Here is an 18,816-nt window from a genome sequence, read left to right as displayed (position 1 = left end):
AAATGGCCAGATAGTAAACAGGCTTTGTGGGCCATGTGGTTTCTGTTGCAACTACTCATCTCGGACATTGTTGTGCAAAAGCCGCCACAGATAATGTGCAGATGAAGGGGTGTAATTCTGTTCTAATAAAACTTTATTTACAGAAATAGGCTGTGGGTGGATTTGACCATGAGCCACAGTTCGCTGACTCCTTTTTAAAGACATAAATGAGGGGTCTGCCATGTGGTGCGGGGAGCTGTGTTTAGTACCTTGTGGTAACCTGTAGTGGAGGGCAGTCTGAAGGAGAATGTACGTGTGTATGTAACTGGATCGCTTTGCTGTTCACCTGAAACTAGCACAACATTGAATCAACTATACTTCTATAAAAATAAATTTTTAAAAAAGAAATTTAAAATCCCATAAATTAGGTTATGTCACCCCTGCTTAAAATCCTCAGGGGCTCCCCACTGCTCTTAAAATAAGACCCAGACTCATACCCTGGTCTGCAAGGTCCTGCATGACCTAGACCTGCCAGCCTCTCAGTTGACGCATTCATTCCCCCGGCTCACTGCGTCTCAGCACACCGGCTGCTGCTTTTCTCTTCCTTACTCATCCAGCTGGTTAGCATATCTAGGACCTTTTCAGTGGCTGTTTCCTCTGCCTAAAAAGACGCTGTCCCCCAGCTTCACTAATAATCGAACATACAGTTGGAGTCTTGGCCTTAGTCACCCAGTGTGAAGTTGCCTCATGTGCCTTCTCACACCCTCCCTCTCATTCAGTCACTCTCCGGTCAACTCAGAGCAGAGACGTAGTCTGTCTTGTTCATAGCTGGGTATCTCGCTCCTGGAACAGTGCCCAGCACATTATAGTTGCTCAGTAAATGTTTGGTGAATGAATGGGTGAGTGAATGAACTAGTATCATCAGATCTCTAGCTATTGAGTCTTGTATTGATTCTGTATTTTAAAGTAAATAATTTTGTAAAGGTTAGCCTGGGAAACTGTTTTTGTGGAACACAGGTTTCCTTTGGAAAATTTTTTTCATGTCTCCCTCATCTCCCTCCCTACCCCCACCCACAGCAAAGTAAGTATCTCTTCATATCTTATCTTCCCCACCAAAAATAATTCCTTGAAGAAATATTTTTAACAGAGAATAAAAGGACCTTTTTTTTTTTTTCTCTTTACAAATGTAAACCTTATTTACAAAAGCAGTTTGGTGTTGTCTACTTTTGAAAACAGTGGATAGAGAAGCGATCCTTATTTCTAGTTTTAATTTAAAAGAACACAGTGTTCCTCAGTCCTCCTTGGTCTATAATTGCCAGCCAGAGATTTGTTTTAAAGGGTTGAACTGCTTTGCAATTTTACTACCTCAGTAGTACTTTGTGGACAAAAGACTTCATTTATTTTTAGAAACTGGGTTTGTATTCTGAGATGACTCTGCAATTAAAAGAGAAGGATTTGAGAAAAGAACAAATGTTCTGCTCTCTTCCTCATTCCAGAAGCCACTGTCCATGATCCTGTGACCTGTGTAAGAGACCCTTAGCCCTCACTTGACTCTCTTGCTTGCTTTAGACTCTGCAGAATTCTAATGTCTGATGTCAACTCTCTGATTTAAAGGCTGTGGTATTTCTTCTGAACCCTTCATTTCCCTGTCTTCATTCATAGTGTGACAACCAGAAAGAACCTGGGTAGCCCTACACATTTTGAAAAAGGCTAATTCTGCTTCCTCGTGCTCCACTAATAGGACAGAATAGGTTTGTTGAAAGTAGTCAGTCATATCCTGTTCATGATAATCTAGTTAAACAGAAAACTTCATGTGTTGTTCTCCCATGAAAATATATCACACAATAAAAACAGTGTAATCTCTTTTACAGTAATATCCCTTAGGTGCTTTTTATTGGAGACAAAGTCTTCCACTGTGTTTCGAGTCCTTAATGATCTGTGAAGGTCTATTATAATCTTATTGTTCATGTATTTTACACATGTGAATTGAACACTTTTAATAATAGCTAAAATTTGTATGAGGCAGGTTACAAATCGTATACACACACATTATATCATTAGTTTGACATTGCAATGGAGTCAGCATAGAGGGGATTTAATCTAACTCACTTGGAGAGTTAAACATAGTCCCTTCTGTATACTGGTGTTGCTGACTTAGAATCCAGTGGAAGTGTGTAAGCCTCTGCAGATAACAGAATTTTAGCATTCAGTCTTCTCTTGCTGTTGACGGTGGGACTGAGCTGTTTCCCATATAGCTAACCTTTTTCTCCCCCCAGCTTACCTTGGAGAAATGTTTGTGGCAGAAAGGGTTCCATCCTAGAGGTGGTCGTGATAGGATACTGTTGCCTTCTTTATATACCTCAATGTAATATATTATGTATCATAAGTTTTTATAGTAAAATGTATATTCCTTTATTTGATAAACATTCATTGAGCATCTTATACTAGGCCCTGAGGATATAAGATAAAAAGAAACAGCTCCTACCTTCCCAGGAGCTCACAGTCTAGTCTGCAAGGAGATACGCAGGCAAACTATTAGAGTCATCGTTCTACGGTACCTGTGAACCATTCTGGAGTGTGGAGGAAGGAGTTCATTCTGCAGGTTGGGTTTTGAAAAAGTCTGGGGAAAGCGTCACAAAGGGCATAATAGTTGGCAGCACCGAGATGAGTAAGCGGAACCTTCCGAGCTGAGAACTGGGCGAAAGCGCCCAAGCAGCGTGGCAGCAAGTGTAACCTTGAAGCCCGAGCGCGCGCCATGCTGGCTCCCAGGCTGCAGCGGCACCCTCGCCTGAGTGTCGGGCTGGACAAGCTCCCTGGGGCAGAGGCTCTGTCTTTTTTCGTCACTGTTGTATCCTGGGACAGATACTTAGTTTTAAAAATCTTTTTATAAACAGAAGTATACAGATCCTTAAGAAGGCCCCCAGATTCTCACACAGCGTCCCTCTCACTCCCCTTGGTGACACCTGACACACCTCCTTGGGCTCCTAGACACCAAGGAACACAGTTTGGAAACCACTGCAGTAGACCACAATATATCAAGATCTTTAGGGTCATTTCTTTTCAATTTTTATATCTCTAGAATGACATGCACATTCAAAGTTAATGGTGCTATGTTTTGTATTTGTCTCTAGAGGCAAAAAAAAAAAAAAATCAGCTGTGAACTGGTTTTTACAGGACGATGTGTTGAATTACATACGTTCTAATCAGTCTGAAATAAAAAGGCATTGAAAATTATTTTAATTGTAATAGTAAAGATACTATGTTTTTGTCTCATATCTGTGTTTTCCAGACCGGTTGGAGGGTGACAGATCAGAAGGCTCTGGTCAGGAGAATGAAAACGAGGATGAGGAATAATCAGCTCCTACCGGCAAGCACTTAGATGTTCTGAAATTTGTATAAGACATTTATTATATTTTTTTCTTTACAAAGCTTTAGTGCAATTTTAAGGTTATGGTTTTTTGGAGTTTTTCCCTTTTTTTGGGATAACCTAACATTGGTTTGGAATGATTGTGTGCATGAATTTGGGAGCGTGTGTCAAACAAAACTAGCAAAATGTTTCAAAAACCTTTTGCCATGTATGAGGAGTGCTAGAAAATGCAAAGTGCAATATTTTCCCTAACCTTCAGATGTGGGAGCTTGGATCAATGTTGAAGAGTAATTTTCATTATAGTGAAAATGTTGGTTCAAATAAATTTCTACACTTGCCATTTGCATGTTTGTTGCTTTCTAATTAAAGAAGTTGGTTGTTTTAAGATATCCTGAAATGGCCTTTTTATTTAATGCCTTGCCACTTTGACCCACGTTTTCCAAATCTTTTCTCGTAACATCAGATCGTCTTTCTCTATTCTTGTCTAGATTTAACAACCTTTTTTTGTTTTGTTTTGACTTCCGTGTGACAGACTCACAAAGAAGAGCTTTTTTCATTTCTCCTTCCAGAGTACTTTATCTCCAACCTTAGCTTCATCTCTCATGACTTGGTTGTACCTTATTAACCAAGTACAGGAGTCAGGCTTCCAGCAAAAATCACAGCATCCTGGATAGCTCACATACATATTAGCACAAGCTAGTTCTGAGCGCTCTGGCTTCTGACCCTCCTGTCTCCAACTTCTAAGATCTCAACTGAAGGTTGTTGACCATCCAGTCCTCTAATTCCTGGTCTTCCTCATCTCTGGTGTCCACCTTCACTCAAATTAAGCCATGTACACCCAGGCCTGTGTTCTATAGGTTACGACCTGAAGCTGCTCCTGCAGACTTACCCCTTCAGACATCCTCCCTCCCGTCCCCTAAGCTGCCATGCTGCTCTCTCTGGGCCCTGAATAGACTCAGGTGTGGCCAAGCGAAGCACCCCTCTCCCGTGTGGACACCAGGGACCGCTCCTCCCCAGAAGATGGCTGCAAGCCCAGGGACACCTGCTGCTGAGAGAAGACAAGCTGGGCTTTTGGATAGAGGAAACGTGGCTCTGTAGTTGGCTCAGTAACACCGGACTATGCTAAATGGCCAAAGGGGAAGGAGTTAGAGGCTGGGCCAAACAGGGCAACTGCATGATTTCTGAAAAGTGCCAGGGTCTTAGTTTCTCGTTCCCAAATAGTTATGTGACCTGCTCAAGCCATCTGACCTCTCTGGGCTTGTTTCTTCCTCCCTAAAATGGCGGTAACCTTACCTGCACCACCTGTGTCCCAGGAGCTGTGTTAGGATCACACGAAACCATGGAGGTTGAAAGGCTTCACAGAATAACTGAAAAGACCACCGCAGCACACAGTATGGCATTATTTCATCCACTGTAATAAAACAGGAACAGGGCTGTGCTAGAGACAAGTGCTGGAAAACTGGCTGATGGAGGACTCTGTGGGGTCAAGGAGTAACTCCTTGGCAGGAAAAACAAGAAAATCAAAATGGCATTTGTCCACCCTGGTGCAGGATGCTGATAGTGGGGGAGGCTGTGCAGCTGAGGGTGGGCGATCCTGAACTTTTTGCTCAATTTTGCTGGGAACCTAAAACTACTCTAAAGCTAATTTTTTTTTAATTTGGAGCTATAGTCAATAGGTTACTATAATGAAAAGGTGTGTGTATAATTGAATCACTTGTGCTGTACACCGGCGATTAATACAACGCTGTAAATCGACTACACTTCAATTAAAAACAAAATTTTTTTAAAGTAACATTTGTCCAGAGAATTAGGCCCCCTACTTTTAGTGATTTTGCGGTTTTGGTGGTGTTATGTTGCAAAGGAGCAGGACAAGTCAGACTGGCAGTCAAGGAGGCAGCGGAGAGAAAACCTACAGAGGCGGAGTTGACACACCCCGGCCGCTTCTGTGATTCCACGTGTGTTGCCATGGGGGTGAGGGGAACCCCAGTAAGTTAGACTCTGGACCCTAGTGCCCACTTCCCCACTTAGAGAAAGGAGTATGACTTTAGTGGAGCAGGTGCAGGGTCAGATAAAGGTGGTGGACTTTGCTGCCTGAGGTGGTTCCTAGTCTAATAATCTACCACCTGCCCTCTGACTTTGGTTATGGGATGGCCATATGGAGACAGCACTGCTAGTCATCAAACCTTTAAAACCTTTGGGTTAAGAGTGTTGTGTATTTCTTGATCATGCTGGATGTCATTTAACAATGTTCCATGAATCTAATTGTCTTGGGGAAACTTATGAAAAACACCACGGATAAAGGTACCCAGGGGACTCTGGAATAGACATCCCCACCCCCCAATTCTGCAATAATCGGCGTCTTCCTGCTGTCTCCCTTTTAGCCCACGGGAAGGGAGGCTGGAGGCAGGGATATGTCTGTGGAAGACGGGTAAGGAGTCAAGGGGGAGACACCCAGAAGTCTGCAGGCCACGACTTCAAGTACAGATTCACAATTCCCACAGTTATACACATATCCCAAACAGCTACTTAATCAGGTACAAGAAAACTATTCTAAGTATTTTACTTGTTTATAAATATTGATGTATAATAATCCTAAGCATTTTTCTTACTTTTAACAGACATCATCTAAAAACTTCAAGCAAAATATGTTTCAGGATTAGCTTGTCTTTATTTTGCTTTGAAGGTTGGTTTTTAACCACTTTTGCATCTGGGGCTCCATTATCAGAACACAGCAGAGAACTCTGTCCCTCGAGCAGATCTGCACCACTGACTGAGAGCTATTTCCAGGCACTCTCAGCAGGGCCTCCCCTGCCCAGACCTGCGCTCCTCCCTGGGGCTGCCTTCTCTGGGAGGGGTGGACTCGCCTATGATAAGTGATAGTTCAAAATGGCTGCATCAAAAGGAAAAACAGAAGTGGCCTCTAATTCCTAAGCCACTAATACTGCTCAGGAAAATGCTTTCCGAGGGAAATGAACCCAGCTTTGCATGTTATGTTCTCCTAAAAGTAACACTGAGCAGAACTGTGCTCCTGGTAATCAGATGCAGATTTGAGTTTGTGCTTTGAATTCTTTACAGTGAATCCAACCAGTCATTTTCTTTAGGGTTGCAGAGTTCTGTTTTGTTTTGTTTTTAGGTCTGGCAAGCAGACATTCCAACCTCCCAGGCTCCTTGGTTTACAATAGTTCCTTCTACCCACCTAATACAGCCTTGCTGACCCATTCTTCCAATGACGGTGACTGTGAACTAACCCGCACTCCTCCCCCTCGGGGTGCAAAGCCGGCTCTTTCCTGCTCTCAGTCACAGGCCAAGAGCTGGCACTTGGCCCTGAGTCAGGAAATTCCCTTTACTTCTCAAGGCCTCCTTGGATTCTGCGTATATCCCTCCCGAACCCAGGCCAGTCTGTCTCTGTCCCCTCTTGGGGTCACAGCCATTTTTCCTTTGCTTCAGAGTGAAAGTTGTGACTGCCCCTCTCTCTCCCACTGGCGTCACCGGGGTTCTGGGTACACTGGGTGGCAGCATGGACCCCTGCCCCGCGCTGCCTCTTTCCTCAGGGCTCACAGGGTCAGAGAGTCTGTGAACCCAAGAGCCACAGCCACACAGTCACTGTCACTGCACCTTAGAACCCAGGTCACATCTCGGGGAGGGCATCCCTTCCGGGCTATAAGGGAGGTGAAGGCTGAGCTTGTTCTTTGATCCCAGAGCCACCCAGCCACGAGGCTCCATCGTCTCTGACAGCTAGGAACAGGAAAGCTCAGGTTCGCTCCTTCAGATCTCCCGAACTCCAGGTGCTACGTAGCCTTTCCTCCCTCCTCGCTGTTGCCTTCTCCCTTCTCACAACATCCCTTTCCCAAAAGATCCTTCCGTCCTGTACAGCAAGCATGACGATTCCCATGGCAACAATCTTCAACACCTCCTATCCAGGGTAACAGTTATCTTTCCAAGAGTCTCACTTCCCATCATAGCCCTGGAAAGCAAGAATAACACACCCACCCACAGGGTGAGAAGAAACAGCAGCGGCCCTGCGTCAGGTACTGTGCTGGATGCTTTACTCCACATAACACCTGGGAGGGAGGCCCCCCGGCTTCTGTGTCCTCACAGAAGCAGACTACAAAGTTCATTTTCTAGATGAGAAAACTGCAAGGCTGAGTAACCAGCCCAAGGACACCTCACTACTAAGCAGCAATGTGGGATCTGAACCCAGAACTCACCATGCCAAAGCCTGCACTATCTACTGTATCACTGTCGCACTGACTGCAGTAAGATAAAGCATTTGAAGGTGCCTAATGCCAAGTGCGTGACAGGCGCTCAGATATCTCAGCAGGCACACAGTAGGCACTCAATACATGCTAGTTCCCCGCCTCACCCTTCTGTAACCACATCACGCCCACAGTACCTTCCAGACTGGAGAGCCGGGGCTCAAGGCTGAACCCTTCTTGTGAGTGTTTCCTGTGGTCCATCCAGAGACCTGTCTCTAATCTGCAAATTTATCAAGGACCAACTGTCAGGACAGGAGGATACTCATAGTATTAACTCCGAACGGCAGGAAGATCTCTCATTGTATGAAGGCACTCTCCCCACTGTCCCATCCCACAGACCACCCTGGCCTGTTGCAAATACTTGAGCTGGGCTCGCCAGTCGCTCAGTACACAGCAGCTCCTTAAATGAGGATCAAAGAACATTAGCACAGATGGGCTTCATCCTACATTCTTCAGTCCCTCTTAGACACCAGCGGTTTGCTTAAGCTCACACAGCTGCGGTGCCTGCAACCCTGAATGGGGTCACACGTGGAAGCAAGCTAGCTGGGTGGTCCTTTCAAGGCTGAGGACTGCAGAGGACACAAGGACTGAGAGGAAGAGCTCTACGCCAGAAGCAAACGGAGCCTTCGGTTTACCCTTAGCTCTTTGCTTTCAGGAACTGCCAGTAGCATCACAGCCATGCTGCTGCCACCTATCGCCCAAGGCCCTGAACTCCAGTCCTGGTGCGTCTGGCCTGGGAAACGGCTAGGGGTTGAGCTGTGTGCTCTGGAGTGTGCTGGGTCACAAACCTGGTATGGGGGCACAGCACGGGGACCTGGTCAAACGGCAATCTCAATGAAAGAAACAGAGATGGGAAAAAGTCCTAAACGTGGTCCTGTCAACACCAGAAGATGCAGGAATAAGGTTTTTAAGTAAATAAATAGCCAAATGTCCCACCGGGCACTGTCCAGGTGGCCTCAGGCAGGCCTCTGGCTGCCAGCGCACAGAATACAGCTGATGGACCTGGGTTCAGCGGGGGCAGTTGGGGTTTTGACCTTCTGCACTAAGGACAAGTGTCCTCAAAAATGCCTCTCAGAAACCTCAGAATATATGAGGATTATCTCTGCTTCTTCTCCCCATTCACCTCCTTCTTGCACGCTCTCTCTCAAGCTGAATCAGGAAAAACCTGAATTCCCGAATATGCAAAATATGGTTCCAGCCGCCAGATACCCTCCAAGGCTTGGCTCAAACTGTCACCTCCTGCATGGAGCGGTCCCGAACTCCTCGAGTTGGAATTATTCACCTCCCTCTGGAGCCCACAGTTCTACAATCATTACTCGATTTTGCTATTTACTAGCCTCAGTCTCCCCCAGGTCTCTTCCTCCATTAGAGTGAAAACGCTTCAGTGTTACTGCTCACAGAGCCCCGCCTGGGGCCTTGCGCATGCTGGCCGTGCAGTGTCTGGTAGATGACTTTAGGAAAGGGGAAACGCAGTGCATGCTTTTGTGAAGTGCAGTATTTCTAGATGAGCTTGGGGTAAATTCTAGTGTATCCCAGCTAGTCTGGGGTCAGCTGGTGGGGACCTGGGGGTCTCCAGACTCTCCCTAGAGCCCAGCCAAGTACAGTGCAGGGGAAGCACTCTCCAATGCATGGGTCCCAAGCCACTTTATGGCACTCAAAAAGGCCTAATGGGTTGGGGGGGGAGCATCCCGGGTTATTCCAATCTAGAGGTAAAGATCTCTCTTCCCTGTTCCACCTCAGTGCATACTAGGCACTCAGGAATGTGGCCCCTTTAGAAGCTAGACAAGTGCTAAGAAAAGTTATACAGAGAAAACATAAAATGCCCTCGGATTTAGGAATGCCACCCCGTGGTGAGAGCAGAGTCTGATCGACCTGCACATCTCATAAACAGAACCCACGACTGAAACCGCCCCCTGCTCCTCCGGAAAAGCCATCTGCTCCTTCCCACGCCCATTCGGAACCCAGACCAGCACCTGGCACCCAGCTGACCCACAAAAGTTGCTGATGAGTTTGATCAGCATAAAGGTAGCAAGGCCCCCAGGGCTCAGGAAAGGTCTTTTGTAAATTGCAGGCCAGAGGACCAGCCAACCACTCGTTCTGCCTCACCGAGAGCTAGCTAGACCCCAGAGCAACACCGCAAAGCTAATTCACTTTGGGGAACGGCTGCCTCACTGCAGATGCAGCCAGATATCCTCGGAATCCGCCGTCTGCTGACCAGCTAGAATTCTGAAGGTGGAGAAAAGCCCTGCACTCGGATGATTTCATCACCCAGGCTGGAGGAGGGGCACAGGTGTATCAAGTCACCACAGCTGCTACTCCAAGCTCACACTTCAATTGCAGGCCCAGTTCAAAGGGGAGGGGTGGTCTAACCATTTGAATCACAACCCTGCGGCCCCACTTCCACCTCTAAGAAGGTGGCCTCCTTCCCCATTTATCCATCCTGCCAGTTGGCATTCTTTCAGGACCATGCTCTCAACAGACAAGTCGCATAAGCCCGCACACCCAGGCCGGCAGTGCTTCACAGCTCATTAGGAGCCACGCTCAAAAGCTGTGCAAATGCTGGTCCATGGGCCACTATTCTTTCCTACCCCTAGCTTACAAATTCAGAGAACATCAAAGATCCAAGTTAGAAATGATCCTGGCCATCAGTCAATCCAACTGCCTGCTCCCTTAGCTCATTTTCCAGGTGGCCTACAGGTGACCAGAAGTCCCAAATGACACGTGTTAAGGTGAGGTGGAGCCCAGCCAGGAGGCAGATTGCTGACTCCAGGTCCAGCGTTCTTCCTAGTCTTATCTTGTCTTGAGCTTCCCTGGGCAGGGACAGAGTAGCTGCTGCTCTTGGCAGTGTTCCCCGTGCAATCGGAGGCCGGCCAATCTAACTGGGCAGTCACACATCACAAACAGAATCCACGCCATGAGGTTTTCCTATGTGAAGGGTTCCCTCCAGAGACAACAGCCTCCATTGCCTCGGTCAGCCTCTGTAAGATCGTGGTGTGTCCTAACCAAATGGACTGCTTTTTGTAATTCTGGAAATGAAACATCTGGTATCTGCTCCTTCCTCCTGTCTTTTACAGTGGTTTCTCCCTTATTTTGAAATAATAAGGAATCAGTCAATAGGAAGCTGGGCACAATGGGCCCCATCCTCAGCCATAGCCGCCCCAGGCCTGTCGCCCCTGCCAGTGGCCCAGCACAAGCAGGTGGTTCCACTGGAGGTGAGGTCATAACCAGGACGCGAGGTATAGGAATGCAATCTGGGGGTCCTCCCCGGTTCCCATCAGGGGACCATTTATAGTGTAGAACAGACGGCCCTCCGTGGCCCGCGTCAATCATGCAGAAGAGGTGCCGTCCTCCGAGTGCACAGGGAAGGGCTCACCTCCTTGGGCCCCGGGACTGCGCATGGCTGGACTCCCAGGACACAGGCTATGGAGAAGAGGAAATGACCCACAGGGCGGTCTTCCAAGCCATGGTCTCCAGCCCCTCTCTGCCCACCTCCCCAAAGTCCCAGCCACGTCTGCTTTGCTTTGTGCTCTCCACGCCTCCAGTCCCAGCCCTGGGACCGACGGGAAGCCCAGGTGTGGTCTCACAACAGACACTGAAGTCACTGACAGACATTGTTTTCAGTGTTTTTTTCTGATGGCTGCACACCAGAGGCTGCTCCCAGGGCCTCGGCACGCACGGTAACGGGCCTCCCTCCAGGGACGGTCCACCCGGAGGCCCTCATCTCTGTTGTGCAGCTAGAACGTTGCCCTCTTCGATGCTCTGCAGCTGCAGCCTCTGACCGGCCAGGGTCCTGCTGCCTCGGCGGCCCCCGAAGCCAGCCCCCGGGACGGTCCGTGCGGCCAGCAAGACCCCGGGCAAAGCCTCCTCCCCAAATAAGTTCATCTTGGCCTCGGCCTCTATGGCTCTGGCCAGGCTGGCCGCGTAACTGTCCAAGGACTTGTGCACTTCGGCTCTCACGTGAAGAACAGGGTTCCTGGCAGCTTCTGAGAGAGAAGGCAGGCAGAAAGAAGGTTAGCCGAGGGGCCAGCACCAACGGCGACCCCGGGGTCGGCCTGCTGTGGCCTCCCTGCCCCAGGGAGGGGAGGCAAACAAGGTGAAAGGGTGGGTTCTGTTGTCGGAGTCCCAAGGCTACCCTCCTTGACTCCTCTGCCTCCTATCTGGGGAATCTTAGAAATTCTTTAATCCAACCTCAGTTTTCTCATCTGTAAAGAGACAATCAGCCCACCCCTTACTTAGCAGAGCTACTGTGATAAATAGTTCTTCCTAAGGTGCCTAGTCTATGTGTGGCTCCTAGAAAAGGCTTGATAAATACTTTTCTGTTAATTATATTCAGATTTTTACAGAGTTCCCTGATCTTTCAGCTCCCTGGAGCAAGCAATAGCTACGGTTACAAGCTTCCCCAAACCTGACTGTGTCTCTTTTCTCTCCGCACTTGCTCAGAGGTTCCCCGAAGCCATGGAGAACCTCGGGACTGGACGAACATGAGAGGGTCAGGTGCCCGCCCCCCAGGATTAGGACCTGACAACCAGCGTGCACAGAAGAGAGGGAGGAATGTGGGTCTTGCTTTCACACCCAGGGCTTCACTACTGTCAACCTCACTGCCTACTTTTCTCCTGGCATTTGGGTGGAACAGCCCATCCCCTCCTCCCCACATTTCCTGGAGCACGTAACTTCCAGTCCACTCCCCGAGAGGGAGGGAGCGGACGAGCCATGTGGTCTCACACGTGTCCGCTCTCCTCCCCGCCTGCAGAGAAGGCGTCGTCAGAGTGGCCGTCCCCCAGCAAGTAGGCCTGATGGGGAAGCCTGGTGCAATGTGGGCTGGCCAGGCCGGGGAGGGCCTCGACCCATTTTGTTTAATACGGGAGTGATATATGATAAAGCCCACGAGGCTTCTGGTCCAAGCTCCATTCCGGACTCCACTTTGCCAGTAAAGCGAATGATTTGGTATCTGCCTTGCTGACAATCCATCTGGAATCAGGGAGGGTGGTGGAGGAGACAGGACTCGTTACGACCCTAAGGGCCCATATCCATTCTCGTCCTCAGCATTTCTGGAGAACACGGATCTTAAAGTCCCTGGACTCCTCCACCACGTCCCACCCAGCAAGGCCAGCGCCTGTCCTCACACGGTGGGATTCCCACGAAGAGATTCTTGCATCTGTGGGCAGCCTGGATGGCTCCTCTGTCCCCTTCCAATCAGCATGTCTAGATAGGAAACTAGACCTCAAGTTTGAGAGGCAACAAGAGTGCTGGGGTAGAGTTCAGAACAGGTGAAATTGAAAAATGTAGGGACCAGACTATGGCAGGCCTCCTTCCTCTCCAAGACCCACACGCCCCCATCAGTTTCAGGGGCAAAGGAGGCTCGAGACGGCAGCCTTCACCTGTGGTGCACGCACTGCACCATTATTTCCATTCTCCACCTGGGGAGGCTGAGGCTTAGAGAGGGCAAGTCCAGACTCAGAAGCACACATCATCCATAAAGGAAGGAAGCTACGGACAGCTCAGAAACTGTGTTATCGGGTCAGGCAACAACCCGAGGGAGGGGAAGGGCATGTGGGCAGTCCGTGTCTCTGTGGGCCACTGCCTGTTTGTGTCTGTGTGTGTGTGTATGTGCATATGTGTGTATGTATGTGTGCACATGTGTCTGTAGGCTACTGCTTGTGAGGGCGTATGTGTGGGTGTGTGTGAATGTGTCTGCAGGCCACTGCTCACACAACCTCAGATGCTGCTTGCTCTGAGAGCTGGGAAGCCTAAGGACTCAAGTGACACTTGCAGGGTCAGGAGCGACCCGGGGGCCAGGGAAGGTGGGAGCCCTGGTGTGTTGGGGATGGGGACAGGCTGAGCCAAGGAGTCTTCCTAAGATCCTCTCGTCTCCCCTGTTTTCCTGAAACCATCAGCCAGACACCAACCTCTGATCTGCTCCACTTCATCCTCGAAGGTCACCGAGCTCCTCCTCTTGGGTGGGCAAGTGCAGTGGGAGGGCGGGGTCTCCTCAGACGGGTAGTCCCCCAGCAGCATCACATCTGTGCCTGAAACCAAGGGCAGACTGTGCACCCATAATGGCAACACCAAGTCCTTCTCGTCGCCTTCCTTGCCCACTCTCAACACCTCTTGCACCTCTGTCTCCCGTTCACTCAAACCCACGGTCAGGTGCAATCAACTGCCCTGCAGCATTTGCCCAAGAAACACTCCATCATCCCATTTCAGGGAGTCTGCAGCCAGCCAGCCATCGGGGCTGCGTCAGACACACCCCAAATGTTACCTGGGTAACAGCAATGTTACCCAGGATGACGGGTTAGGTGCAACTCAAAAGGACTGGCTGGGTTGGCCAGCCCTGGAATAGAGGAAGGGGATGCCGGCTGAGCGGAGGAGGGGCTTTGTGTTCTGAGTGATCCTTCCTACAGTCTGAATTTTTATCATCGCAGTTGAAATATACTAAACAAACATTTAAAACCTGGAAAGGTAAAGTTCTTTGAGGATCAAAAAAGGATTGGAAATATGTCCCCCAAAAATTCGGGGGGAAAGGGAGAGGCAGGAAGTCCTAATAGAGACAGTAGGGCACACAGGCGGGGGAGGGAGGAGGGCTGAGCGGGACCCTGGCCTGACACGGGGGCGATGCCAGGACCAGCCCTGTTCTGTCTTAGTCTCCAGCCTGCAGTCCTTCAAGGCCTTGAAGTTCAGGAGATGAGGATATTCAGGGGAGCCTAGAGCTCCTCACGTGTGCCTTCAGAACAACCTGCAAAGGCATGTCCCTCTAGAAGGCACTGGAACCCGATGGCCAAGCACCAGGGTCCCAAAGCCAGGCAGATCTGGGGTCACAGGCAGCTTATTTAATCCCCCGGCATCCTTCCTCGTCTCTAAGACGGGGATGGTAATTCCACCTACCTCCCAGAGCTGCCGTGGGGATTATGAGTTGAGAGGTGTGAAGACGTGACACTGTGTGGCTCACAGCAGGTGAGGAATCAGCAGATGTCACCCCTCACGAGCATGCGGCTAAGTGGCGGGGCTGAAACTCATGCTCCGCCTGCATGATCCCAGAGTCCAAGCCCTGTCTCCCGCCTGCAACACTGTCTTCCTCCTTTTGCCTGGTCACCTCCTACTCACTCTCGAGGTTCTCTCACAGCTTCCTCAGAGCAGCTCTTTGAATGCCCCTTGACCCAAGTTCTCCCCAACAGGGAGCACGTGCCACTCCCTGTTACGGGTCCTGCAGCACTCGGCTTCCCCTTCCACAGCGCTCACCACAGGTAGGACCTCTTCTAAAGCAGAATTAGTGACGTATCATTCACACACCACACAATTCACCCATTTAAAGTGCAGGGGATGGCCGCCTGCCCGCCAGACCGGAAGCGCCATGAGGGCATGTCCCAGCATCCCTAGGACCTAGCATGGTGTCTGCTCAAAGCAGGGGCTTAGCAAGTAAGTATCTGCTAAATGATGAGTGCCGCCCCGCCTCTGGAGCCCTGCTGGTTGTCCGAGAAGGGAAGAGACCCTGAGGATGGACAGACCTCCCTGTCTGTGACCACAAGTCACACGAGGGACTTGGGTTTACAAGGGAGGGTGTGAGAAGGGTCAACACTCTGGGCTGCGGGTAGAGGGCACATTCTCAGGGAATGTTCTGCCTCTAAGGAAGTGCTCCTTGACCCCCATCTGGGTGCCTGCCCACAGCTCCCCCAGAGCTCCATGACACAGTCTCAGGTGAGGAAATAGGGGTCAAGGCGGAGAGGACTTTCCAAGAGGCCCCAGTCGCAGAGATGGAGGAGCACAGAGCCAGATGCCCACTGCCAGCCTGCGGCTTCCAGGTCCAGGATTTGGCACCATCAGGCCCAGCACCTCGATGGCCGCCAGCCCCAGCATGGGTACCCGATGATGGGGCCCTTTGTCAGTGATGTGGAGCTATGAATGACCGATGGAAGGATGCCGCCAGTCCCTGCCCATGTGCCCCTCCCCAGGGCCTTGCGAGGTATCCCAGTCACACACTGACAAGCACGGGATGTGGCACTCGGCTCCCCGGAGCTGCCAGGAGCAGACTGTGACATCACAGAGCCCGCTGCTCGGGGAGGAGCCCTGGGTCAGCAGGAGCCTCTGGGAGCAGCTGCAGGGAAGGTCTGGAGGATGCTGGTGGAACCATTTCCTCCGGGAGACCGAGCTCTTCACAGGCAGGCCGCAGGGCATGTAAAACGATGCTGACAAGGCACCCGACCTCGTGGGAAGTGCCCTTGACGGAAGGACGGCTGCCCTCAGCTCACAAATGGGGCAACTGCAGGGTTACAGAGGAGACTGAGCAGCTTGCCTGAGATAACACAGCTCCTAAAAAGCCAACTCGAGACTGAAAACCAGACAGGCTGACTCTGGAGCCTGCACTAGCCAGTGGCTACTAGAATTCAAGTAACAATTCACAATCATTTAGCATTTTAACTTTTCAAAGGCTTTCACTTAACTTGAATTTCACAACAGTCCTGCATGGCAAAGAGAACAGGAGTTGAGATCCCCATTGGCTAGAGGAGGAAACAGGCACAGAAAGGCTGGGGGAGAAAAAAGCATAACTGGAAACCAGACGCTTGACTCTCGCCCTCCGCGTCCCAGGAGGCATCCCTCCCACCAGCTCCAACCCGGCATCGCGGAAACCGACAGGTGAGAGGCTGAGACAGCACGAGGCTTACCTGAGTCCTGAGAGCAGCTGAAGCCGGTGTCCCCAGTGCTGCTGCTGTTCCCCAGGGGCTGCCCGCCTGCCATGAGCGCCGTGAGGTGTGGGGACAGGCCCAGGTCTGAAAGGCAAGGTCGGTACTGACTGCACAATCCACGTCTCGTTGTGGCGGCCAGGGAGGTCCTCAGGGACCCCACCTCCTGCTCTCCTGGCCGCTCTGTTCTCCTTGCAAAGTGCGCTCCCTCTCAGCTCACTGAGGACAGGAAGCCTTCGGCTGCCTTCCCCTACTTTGCCCCTTGTTCTATCCCTATCCCGAGGAGTCTGAGACAGGATTCACTGGGTCCCCACAAAGGGGAAGCTCTCATGACAAATGCCAAACACCAACAAGGCAGGTGGGAGAGGGAAGGAGGTGAACATCCAGGTAAACGTGGAATGTGGGTGCACGTGTGGCTCCTGGGATCCCACCTGAATGCCAAAAGGGATTTTTTTTAAAAAGGCTTGAAGCCCCCAAGGGGAGAGAACGTCTGGAAGCTGGAAGGTGGATGGATGGGTGTGGGCAAGAAACTGATCCAGGAAAGAGCTGAGGTTGGTGGCTGGGGAAGTCTGGCAGGAGGCCCCCAAAAGCTCAGGAAGTGGAGGCCCGAGAGTCTCTGCAGGCAGGTGATGCTCGATGGAGAGTCTCTAAAGGAAGCAGTGGGTCCCCTCCACTACTCTTCTCAGTCCAGGCTCCAGGCACCTGCCCCCCAAGTTGGCAGGAGAGCAGAGGGGTGAACTGGGGGGCTCTGGCCTTAGAGACACCAGACACAGCTGAGGCAACATGGGAAAAACCGAGGGAACAAGAGCCTGTACATTTAACAGTGGGACCCCGCCCCATCACCTCACCCGGTCCGGGCAGGAGACCAGAGACCTTGGCCCTGGGGAAATTCAACCAGCCGCAGAGAAGAGCCCTGCAAAGCCTGAGAGCTGGCCACCCTATGGGATGGCCCAGCCCGAGCCCCTCACAGTCCACATGATGGCTTCCCAGGGCTGCACCGTTAACCATTGGGACCGCGCAGATCCCCAGACATTTAAGGAAAGGCACTAAGCAGAGATGGGTGAATAAAAAAGAAAGAAAGCAAAAGCCAAAAAAAAAAAAAAAGAAAAAAAAAGCAGATCTCACAGGAGACAGTGCAGGGAGGTTAAGAACACAAACAGAATTCTAATTATGTGTCCTCAGAAAGTTGAGAAAGTAATGAATCCACGAACAAAAGAGCTGGAGGCCATGAAGACCGTGGAGGTAATGAAAAGGCGCCCTCAGCAATCAGAAAAACAGCACAAAACGTCAAACTCCGCCGATCTCACGAGGAAGACCCACTGCTAGCAGATGTGGTGACCCGCCACGAAGGACCACGGCGCCCCCCGCGGCATGCTGGCACCCAGGAGAGGCCTGCCTCCAGAACCTCCAGCCCAATCGTTCTGGGGAGTGGGGAGACAGAGCACACGGTCTCCTTCTCCTCTGGAGCCAAGGACATGGTGGTGGTGGGGGGCAGGGCAGCCCGTGTGCTCAGAGCAGGCTGCTCTCCCAACCTCCCCTCCAAGAAATGGAGGGATCACATTTCTGCAAGGAGCCTTTTCCTTTCCCGCTGTTTGGTGTAGGGGGTAAGGTCTTGGCCTCAGAATATGACTATGTCTCAGCAGGAAGCCCGGCCTGGGAGGGGGGCCCATCAGGGACCTTCCACTGCCAACTGGAATGGCTGAGGCCATAGTGGGTTCTGGACACCATCTCTGAGGCTGCGGTGAAAGCCAGGCACAAGTCCTGGTCTCCAGCAGAAGGAGGAATCACTGGGGCCAGACCAATGCGGCCCGGCTAAGAAATCTGGAAATAGGGTGGCCAGGTGGCAACTCTTATCTCTGTTTATCCAGCATTCACCACTGGAGAGGGTTGTAGGTACCCTCAGTTTTTTTCCCATAAAACAACACATCTATTGGGCTGGGGCCAATCCAACACTTTTAAAAAAAATTTTTTTTAAAAGAAAAAGGCACAAAGGGACAGGCCCAGAGATCAGATCAGAAGCCTGGGGTGGCCAGAGGAGGCACAAGTGCCTTTTACAGGCTAAAAGAGCAGGAGTGCAATTCTGGGGTAAAACTGGCTCTTTGAAGTAACCAGGAGACCTCTAGGTGGCACCAGGAAGGGAACTTGGAAAAGCAAGGCGGGAAAATTCAAAGGCCCCTGTGTTGCCCTCCCTACTCCCTCCAGACCTCACACAGACTGAGGCATTTCCTCTGAGTAAATGGGAGCCAGTGTCCTTCTCTCCAGAAGATAACTGGAAAGGTTCTATCCTGTTCCAGGAGCTTCGAGCATCAGGTGAGTGCAGCGTTTGAAGAGGCCGCCCTCCAAGCCTGGCTGGGGTAGAACCTGGACTGTCTGCCCAGCTGGGCCAGCTGGTGGCAGAGTTACTGGCCCGGTCCCCTGAAGGTCCCTTTTTTGCTCAGATCGCCTGTGGTTACCTGTCAGCTTTGGATTTGTAGTCTGGCCTCCCAGGACCAAACGTTGGCATTCAGCTCACCTTTCAGCCCTAGAATCAATGTCGACA

General features: G+C 50.7%; 2 protein-coding genes across 13 annotated transcripts in view; one reads left to right on the top strand and one right to left on the bottom strand.

Moving 5' to 3' along the window:
• The window catches only part of DCAF6 (DDB1 and CUL4 associated factor 6), a 117,931-nt gene extending 114,198 nt beyond the window's left edge, over positions 1-3,733 (top strand). For 6 of the 7 annotated variants that reach the window (XM_032463789.1, XM_032463788.1, XM_032463793.1 and 3 more), the window contains one exon: positions 3,269-3,731. In XM_032463789.1, the coding sequence (XP_032319680.1) occupies positions 3,269-3,333 (65 nt within the window). In that variant the 3' untranslated portion in view covers positions 3,334-3,731. Of the gene's footprint in view, positions 1-3,268 lie in introns of all 7 variants that reach the window. The other variant, XM_032463792.1, reaches the window with a different exon arrangement.
• Positions 3,452-18,816, bottom strand: part of GPR161 (G protein-coupled receptor 161) — a 52,093-nt gene continuing 36,728 nt past the window's right edge. For 5 of the 6 annotated variants that reach the window (XM_006193974.3, XM_032463795.1, XM_032463799.1 and 2 more), the window contains 3 exons: positions 16,260-16,364; positions 13,509-13,628; positions 3,452-11,585 (listed from right to left, as the gene is read on the bottom strand). In XM_006193974.3, coding sequence (XP_006194036.3) covers positions 11,320-11,585; positions 13,509-13,628; positions 16,260-16,364 — 491 coding nt within the window. In that variant the 3' untranslated portion in view covers positions 3,452-11,319. The other variant, XM_032463800.1, reaches the window with a different exon arrangement.

The sequence above is a fragment of the Camelus ferus genome, chromosome 21, assembly GCF_009834535.1.
Source record: "Camelus ferus isolate YT-003-E chromosome 21, BCGSAC_Cfer_1.0, whole genome shotgun sequence".
Taxonomy (NCBI): Eukaryota; Metazoa; Chordata; class Mammalia; order Artiodactyla; family Camelidae; genus Camelus; species Camelus ferus.
The sequence above is the reverse complement of the archived record's forward strand: the minus strand, read 5'-3'. Positions and strand labels throughout refer to the sequence as shown.